Genomic DNA, 10,291 nt, shown 5'->3' with positions numbered 1-10,291 from the left:
GATAGAGTGAGACTCTGTCTCAAAATAAATAAATACATAAAAATTAATGTAAAAAAACACAAATGAGGGGACTAGGGCATGTGATTACATCACCATGCAGATACATTTATTTACTTGTTTATTTCTCAAGTACTGCTGAAAATGTCAGTAAAGAAATAAGGGGCCAGGCACGGTGGCTCATGCCTGTAATCTCAGCACTTTGGGAGGTCGAGGCAGGTGGATCACCTGAGGTCAGGAGTTTGAGACCAGCCTGGCCAGCAAGGCGAAATCCTGTATCTGCTAAGAATGTAAAAATTAGCCGTGCATGGTAGCGCGCACCCGTAGTCCCAGCTACTCGAGAGGCTGAGGCAGGAGAATTGCTGGAACCAGGGAGATGGGGGTTACAGTGAGCCAATATCGCCCCACTGCACTCTAGCCTGGGCGACAGAGCAAGACTACATCTTAAAAAAAAAAAAAAAAGAAAGAAAGAAAGGAGGACCATAGGTACAAAAAGAATTTGAGCGGGAACAAAAGATGGGCCACGTGAACAGACCGGTCGTACAACAATAATAGTTCTGGTTAACATTTACCGAGTTACTGTATGTCAGGCCCTGTGTTATTACGCGATCTCGACACGTATTACCTAGTTTAATCTACAGATCAAGTAGGTAGGTTATTATGGCCATTTCAGGTGAGGAAACTGAGGCTGGCAGAAGTTAACTAATTTGCTCAAGTCTCCATCGCTAGTTAAACGGAGTTTGGATTCTCAGTGAGGACTGAACTCTGACCTAGAAGTGTGCCTTGCTTGAGAACCTTGGCTCTTCAGGCAGACGCTCAGCCGTCTCCAGACTATCTTTCTGCTGAATTAGTGGCCGCTTTTGTCAGTATTTTGCAAGAGCTATTTGTATTTTGGTTGCAGGGGCTCAGCACAGGGAAGGATCCATCTCGGCTAGAAGCCAGGAGTCAAGGCGGGTCAGCGCACAGAGGACAGTGGAATCCGAGGGGATGGCAGGAGATCAACTGGACCCAGAACAGAGGCCTGCAAGGATGAGTGCATTTGACCCCCTCAGAGAAAAAGCCAGATGACTCACAGGAGAAAGACAAAGCAACCAAAGCTTCCCGGGTGTACAGGAAGTCCAAAGTCACCAGAAGGAAGAAGAAAACCTGAAACAGGGAGAGCTGGCCAAGCGCTGCTAAGACCTATGCAAATGAGACCCACCCACGCTTCCTGGAAATCGGGCCTGGGAAGTCAGAAAACAAAGCACATGCGTGCAGGGCCGCACGGAAGGGAGGCGGAGGAGGCGGCTCCGAGGGAGCAGGTAAGGAGACAGACAGGGTCGCGGAGGGACGGGTCACAGGGCCCCAGAGTCCAGAGAGGCTGCAGCCCTGCAGCGCGCGGCAGGCGAACTCTGGCCTGGGAGGGTAGGCTACTGGGTTCATCTTTCAAACTCAGCCACTCTTTAGCTGGGAAGACTTTGGCAAGTCGCTTCACCCTTCTGAGCCTTGGCTTCCCCATCTAGAAAATGGGTCTAAAAATAATCATGCTAACTCTGTATTGAGCACCTTCTGTATTCTACTGGGCACCTTATAGACTATTCCTTCCCCAGAGCAACCCTATAGGAGTGGGATGATTAGCCTTTTTTACAGAGGAAAATGAAGTTCAGAGAAGTTAAGCCATTTGTCCAAGACAAATGGTTCCAAATCTGGTTCCAAAGCCGGCACCTTTCTACTCCCCATTCAGCCTCTCTCACAGGGTGGTTTTAGAGTATCAAATGGCTTTCTGCAAACAACAAAAAATCCTAAAAGGCAAGTAACCTATCTAGATGGATCACCACACTTAGATCTTAGCAAGGGCCAGGGCCCTTTGTAAACTGTGAAGTGCTATGGAAATGCCAGTTCTTGGTTGAAAACAATGGAGTGATGCTGGAGACAATTGATATTTGGCGATGCGATGACTTGTTCATAGACCAAGGAGATGACTTTGGGGCAGTGTTTAGGATTTACTGTAGCTGAGATGTCCTGGCTTGGAGTGGAGGTGATACATGGCCAGAGTCTCTCCCCAGCTGATCCTGAAACAACAGTGGATCCCTGGGAGAGCAGCACAGATACAGATCCAGGCAATAATGATCCTTCCTCCTCTTGGACAGCCTTTTACAGCTCTGGCCATGGAACTTCAGAGAATGTAGGTCTTATCTGGGGGGGAACAGGAGATCTTGACGTGTAGTAATACAAGCTTACTAGAGTAAAGTTAGAATTTTCAGGTAAGAGAATTAAAAAAAAAAAAAAAAAAACTTATAATCTTGCCCCCAGAGATAACCACTGCTAATATTTGGTTGTTTATCTTTCCAGACATTTTTTTCCATTGCACACACACTTCTGAAAATTGGATTATGTGGTAATATGGTTTTGTTGCTGGTTTTTTTTTTTGCTTAATGACATTATATCCTAGGCATATATCCATATTAATAGTTTTACCACATCATATTAAAGGCTGCATAATATCTCTTCCTATGGATGGAGCAGAATCTACTTAATCAATGTCCTATTACTGGATGATGATGTAGTTCTCCATATGTCACTGTTAAACCAGCGCCTGGATGGGCATCTCTGTACTCATATCTTTGCAGAAGTCCTTGATGGTTTCCGTGGCGTCAATTCCCAGTAGGGGAAATGATGAGTCAAGGTTACATACAGTTTAAGGCTTCTGATAAGTATTAAAGGTCTGCTTTTAACACATTCTGGGATTGAGGGGCTTCTCAAAGCTTGATGCAGAGAACTTAGTCATGTCTTTGAAGTCAACCTTGACCCTTTCTTTCTCTCAAATCCATTTGCATTAATAATTTCAACTGCCTCATATATCCATAACAATGTTTTGGTCAACAGTGGATTACATATGTGATGGTGGCCACATTAGATTATAATACCTTATATTTACCTTGCCTTTTCTAAGTTTATGTTGAAATACACACATAATTATCATTGTGTTACAATTGCCTACAGTATTCAGAACATAATAAGCTGTATGGGTTTGTAGCCTAGCAGCAACAGGCTAGACCGCATAGCCTAGGCATGTAGCAGGCTCTGCCATGTAGGTTTGTGTAAATAGTCCGCGCTGTTCACACAACGATGCATTTCTCAGAACATATTCCCATTGTTAGGTGATGCGTCGCTTTGTGGTCTTTACTGGGTGCTGGGCTCTAACTAAAAGCTTTACTAGTTTTGGCTTCCTTTTCACAAGGAGAAATAGAGGCACAGAGAGGTCAAGCAATTCAACTGGAATCACAGCCCTAAATAGCCATGGATCTGGCATCATGAACCTTGACAGAAACTACAGCTGGATCCCTAGAACTCCACTGCTTCTTGGGAAGTGGCTTTGATTCTGTCCCCAAAGATATCACTTATCCCATCCCATGTTATCTTCTCCGCCACTGCCTAACCTGCACCACCATCGCACGCCTGAGCCACACTGCTGCAGCCCGAACGGGTGTTCCCTTCCCGATCTTGTCCCTCTCAGCCTGTCCTCTGCTCTGCAGCTAGAATGGTGTTTTAAAAATGAAAATAGGATCAGGTACCTTACCCTACCGCTTACCCCTGGAATAAAATCCAGATGAGCTCCCGAGCTCACAGGTCCCGCGTCCTATCCCCCCTCCACCTTGCCTACTCCAGCCACCACACCTTGATCACCCTGGACTCCTTTCACTTTCTCAAATTGGAAGAGCTTCCCTCTCCTCGGGGCCACACATGCTGTTCCCTGGGCCTGCAACACTCTTCCTCCACTCTGCGTGGCTGGATTCTTATATACTTTGGTCTCAGCTCTTCTGTCACCTCTTTGCAGAAACCTTCTCTGGTGGTCTCAGCGGGGGCAGCCACCAAGCACCCAAAGCCCATTTTCCTTTTTGCCGTTTATTAACAACCATTAAAATTGTGTATTTATTTATTGCCCATTACTCATTAAATGTCTCTTTGCCTCACTACACTCTAAATGCCATGAGGTCAAAGACAATGTCTATTTTGTTCACCATGATACTTTGCACAGCACCTGGGCTACAGTAAGCACTCAATAATGTCCGAGTGGATGAATGGACTGCAGAATAAAGCACTGGTGCAGAGCCCTGCTAAACTACCCTAGTTTCGCTTAGGGCTCCATCTCCCACTGCATATCTTCATTTCCTCCTTCCCTGTTTGGAGCAGTGCCAGAGGTCTAGAAGAAAACCAGGAAGCCACAGGTCAGAGAGTATAAGCAGGTTTTGCTTCAGACATCGGCTCAGTCGGGGTAGATGATGTCATATCAGGGGCTCTAGGGAGACTCCCTTCTCCCAGATCCCCTCTTGCACAGTTCCTGGATTTCTACCATGAGTCTTCTGGCTGTGAGGGATTCCCGATCACATGCAAACACTTATTATCTAGCTAGTAACACGCGCTGAGTAGGTGGACGGCATGGATGCAGCCTTCTGTCTTTACGAAAACCATGCGTCTGAAGACATGGGTCCCATGTCACCATTAACTAGCTGGGTGACTTTGGGTGAGTCACTTCTTGTCTCTCATCTGCAAAGTGAGTAGTTCAGACGGAGAATTGGTTTTTAAACTTTTTCTTTTCCCTAGCAGATCAACTCTTCAAATTATTCAAATGACCCGTATGAGAAACAGAGGAAAGCCAAGTATTTCTGGTTGAAACGGAGAAGCCGAGCTGGGGTGCGCCTCCCTCCAGCTCCCCGCTTTAACTCCCTAAGGTTGGTGGGATGGCCAGCTCTAAGATCACAGAAGGCTGACCGGCTGTGTGCTAAGAACAAAGCAGAAGGCAGCGAGGTTTGGACACGCTGCTTGCAGTTACTTAGGCACATTAAAAGATCAGCGGGTGACTGGACTGAATCTGATAGTCGGAGCTTTTAAGCTTCGAAGTAGGTGACTTTCACAGCAACTGAAGTGCTGAGCAGGCAGCCCCTTTGTGCAAGGAGGAGGTTCCAGCCACTTTCGTGGAGAAATGAGGGCCCCAGAGAGAGGAAGCCCAGAAGACTCACTTACCCTCTTCACATCTAGAAAGAAGAAATTGCCACCCTACCTTTCCAGATCAGGGACTCCAGGTCTTGAAGGGACTGCCCACAATCTCACAGGTGCTTGGTTTCCAGGTTCAATTAGTTGCCATGCCCTGGGGGGAACTCAGGTCCCCCATCTTCCTCCCCACCCCACCCCCCAGGAAGCTCTCTGGCCTCGGCTCCAAGCAGGTGTGCTCAAGAGGCTGCAGACTGGGCCACCTGGCAGCCCCAGGTGCTGCGTGCATGCTGCCATGGAGACAGGCCCCTGGGTTGGTGGCAAGAAGGCAGTCTCCCAAAGCTTTGCCAATTCAGGGGAGGGAGCGACTGGAGCCTCAGGCCCTCCATAATAGTCTGCCTGACCACCCTGGAGCCCACAGAAGCCCAGGTGCGTGCCCTGAAGGTTTCCCAGGACAAAGGGAGGGAGGAGGAGCCAGGGTAGGCAGAGGATGGGGAAGAGGCTCTGGAAGGGGAAGAGGCTCTGGAAGGGCTGATCTGGGGACTGGGGCAGGGGAGCTTCTGCAAGGCTTCCAGGTAAGGAGAAAGGCCTTTCCAGGGGCCCCCTTGCCAGGCCAAGGACTGGGTGAGTAGGATGTGGAGGGTTGGCCCTCTAGCTCAAGGGGAGGAGGGAAAGAGGGCTGGCATTTGTCCCCATAGGAGGGACAGACCAGGGAATTCACAAAACCCATCTCTGCGCTAGTCAGGGATTTGAGGTAGCAGGGAAGGAAACATTTGTCCTGTAGCAAAACCTGCAGACTGCGGCTTACCCCCAGCTCCCTGGATTCAGGGCAGCCAAGGGCACAGACACTGACCATAAGGAGCATTTGTGTCCAGCTCCAAAGCCCAGGGTGCCGTCTGCTCCAATGCCGGCTCACTTGGGGGCTCTTGGTAGGGGTGGCCCAGGCCTTCACCTTGACAGAGGGGAGGCTGCAGGAGCATTTGACTCAACTCGATGGCTTAGGAACTGGTGATCAAGAACAAAACGCTTTTGAACCTAAGTAAAACGTGGTAATTACACCTTTCAACACCCACAGAACACTTTGCCCCAGGCCAAGCACAGGGATGGGGCTTCATGACTGTTCCTTTGCTCCTTTCCCCTTTCTGCCAGGACTTCTCCCACGAGGCCTCCCCGTGTGTGGCTGAGGATGGCTGAGCAGCAGGGCCAGGAGCTTGAGGCCGAGTGCCCCGTCTGCTGGAACCCCTTCAACAACACGTTCCATACCCCCAAAATGCTGGATTGCTGCCACTCCTTCTGCGTGGAATGTCTGGCCCACCTCAGCCTGGTGACTCCAGCCCGGCGCCGCCTGCTGTGCCCACTCTGTCGCCAGCCCACAGTGCTGGCCTCAGGGCAGCCTGTCACTGACTTGCCCACGGACACTGCCATGCTCACCCTGCTCCGCCTGGAGCCCCACCGCGTCATCCTGGAAGGCCATCAGCTGTGCCTCAAGGACCAGCCCAAGAGCCGCTACTTCCTGCGCCAGCCTCGAGTCTACACGCTGGACCTTGGCCCCCAGGCTGGGGGCCAGACTGGGCCGCCCCCAGACACAGCCTCTGCCACCGTGCCTACGCCCATCCCCATCCCCAGCCACTACTCTCTGAGGGAGTGTTTCCGCAACCCTCAGTTCCGCATCTTTGCCTACCTGATGGCCGTCATCCTCAGTGTCACTCTGTTGCTCATATTCTCCATCTTTTGGACCAAGCAGTTCCTTCGGGGTGTGGGGTGAGTGCTGTTCCCAGACAAGAAGCCAAACCTTTTTCGGTTGCTGCTGGGTAGGGTGACTGCGGAGCCTCATTTGGTATTGTCTTCCTTTATAGTGTTGTTTATTTTACAATCCAGGGATTGTTTAGGCCATGTGTTTGCTTCTGGGAACAATTAAAAAACACACACACACAAAAAACGAAAAGCTTGAAGGACTGGGAGATGTGGAGCAACCTCCAGGTGTGAGTGTGGCGTCATGGAAGGGCAGACAAGCGCTTCTGACCACAGAGCTCCACAGCAAGTTGTGCCAAAGGGCTGCAAAATGGTATCCAGGAACCTGACTAGCCCAAATAGCAAGTTGCATTTCTCACTGGAGCTGCTTCAAAATCAGTGCACATTTTTTTGAGTTGCTCTTTTTACTATGGGTTGCTGAAAAAAAAAAAATTGGGAAGTGAGCTTCAATTCTGTGGGTAAATGTGTGTTTGCTTCTCTTTGGATGTCTTGCCACCGGTTGCAGTAAAAGTGTTCTGCATTCATTAATTCATTCACTTATTCATTCCACGACCATTTACTGGGCTGGTGCTGAGTGCCAGAACTGAGGGAAGGGAAGAGTAGGATTATCCAGGGGTGGAAGATGGCCCTTGCTAGCAGGAAGGGGTGTGCTCATTCAGCTGCTGCTTCTATGAGACCACCTCTTGCCAGCATGTAGTTAATGGAGTGTTAGGTGAGATCTACAGGTGAAAGATGTTAGATCAGTAGACTAGGGGAAGTCTGGGATTTGGAGGAATAGGTCTTTCTTCCTCCCAGCAGATACAGAGGCCCTGATTAGAATGGACACGGGGTAGAGTTCTGATTCCCCTCCCCCAAGCTCCATAATTCTGGCTTCAAGAAGATGGAAATGCTGGACACAGGCAAAGGTTAACTCCCATCCCAGGCCATAGGAGGCAGCGGGGGAACCCTAGCTTTCACTTTACATGATAGAATCCAGGAACCAATCAGACAGAATCTGGGGGCTCAGGCTGTTGCCTGATAAGTTGCAACCTTGCAGTGTCTAAAACCCTGATTTCTGTTTCCCCAGTTTTAACCTTGTCTGGTGGCTCAAGGCTCTGAAACAATTTTAAAGCGGTTAAGATACCATCACAGCCTGGGCGCAGTGGCTCACACCTGTAATCCCCAGCAAAGACTAGCTGGGCGTGGTGATGCGTGCCTGTAATCCCAGCTACTGGGGAGGCTGAGGCAGAAGAATTGCTTGAACCCAGGAGACGGAGGTTGCAGTGAGCCAAGACTGCGCCACTGCACTCCAGCCTGGGCGGCAGAGTGAAACTCTGTCTCAGGAAAAAAAAAAAAAGGGATACCATTGTGTCTGAAATTGGTGGGTTCTTGGTTTCACTGACTTTAAGAATGAAGCCGTGGACCCTCGCGGTGAGTGTTACAGCTCTTAAGATGGCGCGTCTGGTGTTTGTTCCTTCTGATGTTCGGATGTGTTCGGAGTTTCTTCCTTCTGGTGGGTTCATGGTCTCGCTGGCTCAGGAGTGAAGCTGCAGACCTTCGCGGTGAGTGTTATAGCTCTTAAGGTGGCGCGTCTGGAGTTTGTTCGTTCCTCCCGGTGGGCTCATGGTCTCGCTGGCTTCAGGAGCGAAGCTGCAGACCTTCGCGGTGAGTGTTACAGCTCATAAAAGCAGTATGGACCCAAAGAGTGAGCAGTAGCAAGATTTATTGCAAAGAGCAAAAGAACAAAGCTTGCACACTGTGGAAGGCGACGGGGTTACCACTGCTGGCTCGGGCAGCCTGCTTTTATTCTCTTATCTGGCCCCACCCACGTCCTGCTGATTGGTAGAGCCGAGTGGTCTGTTTTGACAGGGTTCTGATTGGTGCGTTTACAATCCCTGAGCTAGACATAAAGGTTCTCCACATCCCCATCAGATCAGTTAGATACAGAGTATGGACATAAAGGTTCTCCAAGGCCCCACCAGAGCAGCTAGATACAGAGTGTCGATTGGTGCACTCACAAACCCTGAGCTAGACACAGGGTGCTGATTGGTGTGTTTACAAACCTTGAGCTAGATACAGAGTGCCGATTGGTGTATTTACAATCCCTGAGCTAGACATAAAGGTTCTCCACATCTCCACCAGACTCAGGAGCCCAGCTGGCTTCACCCAGTGGATCCTGCACTGGGGCTGCAGGTGGAGCTGCCTGCCAGTCCCACGCCTGCACTTGCACTCCTCAGCCCTTGGGTGGTTGATGGGACTGGGTGCTGTGGAGCAGGGGGTGGCGCTCGTCGGGGAGGCTCGGGCGGCACAGGAGCCCATGGAGGGGGTGGGAGGCTCAGGCATGGCGGGCTGCAGGTCCCGAGCCCTGCCCCACGGGAAGGCAGCTAAGGTCTGGTGAGAAATTGAGCGCAGCACTGGTGGGCTGGCACTGCTGGGGGACCCAGTACACCCTCCGCAGCCGCTGGCCCAGGTGCTAAGCCCCTCATTGCCCGGGGCCAGCAGGGCCGGCCGGCTGCTCCGAGTGACGGGCCCGCCAAGCCCACGCCCACCCTGAACTCCAGCCGGCCCGCAAGCGCCGCGCGCAGCCCCAATTCCCGCTCGCGCCTCTCCCTCCACACCTCCCTGCAAGCTGAGGGAGCCGGCTGCCGCCTTGGCCAGCCCAGAAAGGGGCTCCCACAGTGCAGCGGTGGGCTGAAGGGCTCCTCAAGTGCTGCCAAAGTGGGAGCCCAGGCAGAGGAGGTGCCGAGAGCGAGTGAGGGCTGTGAGGACTGCCAGCATGCTGTCACCTCTCAACCATCACACAAAAAAGATACCATCACAAATATGTAAGGATAATATTCTGAGGTTTTGGGGGTTTTTTGATATGTGGAATAAGCGTTCAGAGGCCAGAATTTGAGTTGATTTGCTCCAAATAATTAATTAGAGTACCCCTAGGAGTTCTAATGTACAAAATACTCCAAAATATCCAAGACATATATTTCACATTTAGAAAAACCAAACGGTTTAAGCTCCAATATGAAGAAAAATTCTCCATTACAAAGTTGGAAAACTGCCTACATATTCCTCTAGGGGACTAGCAACTCTCTCCATTTGTGCCATCAAAGATAATTACACTAAAGCTGGGTCTCCACCTTTCCCCATTGACTTCATTTCTTTACACAGCGTTGCTCCTTAAACTTGCGGCAGGTAAGTTAGGCAATAATCTCGGGCTGGGCGCGGTGGCTCACGGTTGTAATCCCAGCACTTTGGGAGGCCGAGGCGGGCGGATCACGAGGTCAGGAGATTGAGACCACGGTGAAACCCCGTCTCTACTAAAAATACAAAAAATTAGCCGGGCTTGGTGGCGGGCGCCTGTAGTCCCAGCTACTCGGAGAGGCTGAGGCAGGAGAATGGCGTGAACCCGGGAGGCGGAGCTTGCAGTGAGCCGAGATTGCGCCACTGCACTCCAGCCTGGGCGACAGAGCGAGACTCCGTCTCAAAAAAAAAAAAAATAAAAAATAATAATAATAATCTCACAATGTCCTCTGAGCTAAGCGGACAGGCGAGGGCAGCTCAGGACAGAAGGAACTGAGGAAAGCCCAGGAAGGAACAC

At 50.5% G+C, this 10,291-nt stretch overlaps 1 protein-coding gene across 4 annotated transcripts; it reads left to right on the top strand.

Annotated features, from left to right (window-relative positions):
- The first annotated feature begins 1,092 nt into the window (after nucleotides 1–1,092).
- Nucleotides 1,093–7,208, top strand: RNF183 (ring finger protein 183). 4 transcript variants are annotated; one of them, XM_058445210.1, is made up of 2 exons: nucleotides 1,093–1,298; nucleotides 6,118–7,208. In XM_058445210.1, the coding sequence occupies exon 2, from the start codon at nucleotides 6,155–6,157 to the stop codon at nucleotides 6,731–6,733; it is 579 nt and encodes a 192-aa protein (XP_058301193.1). In that variant the 5' UTR covers nucleotides 1,093–1,298; nucleotides 6,118–6,154; the 3' UTR covers nucleotides 6,734–7,208. The 4 variants fall into 4 exon arrangements, with proteins under 4 accessions (XP_058301193.1, XP_058301195.1, XP_058301194.1 ...); XM_058445212.1 differs by lacking the exon at nucleotides 1,093–1,298 and adding an exon at nucleotides 4,667–4,709; XM_058445211.1 differs by lacking the exon at nucleotides 1,093–1,298 and adding an exon at nucleotides 5,048–5,090.
- Nucleotides 7,209–10,291: the final 3,083 nt, after the last annotated feature.

The sequence above is a fragment of the Hylobates moloch genome, unplaced genomic scaffold (genome assembly GCF_009828535.3).
Source record: "Hylobates moloch isolate HMO894 unplaced genomic scaffold, HMol_V3 SCAFFOLD_10, whole genome shotgun sequence".
Taxonomy (NCBI): Eukaryota; Metazoa; Chordata; class Mammalia; order Primates; family Hylobatidae; genus Hylobates; species Hylobates moloch.
Note: the sequence above shows the minus strand (reverse complement) of the source record. Positions and strands in the feature narration are given on the sequence as shown.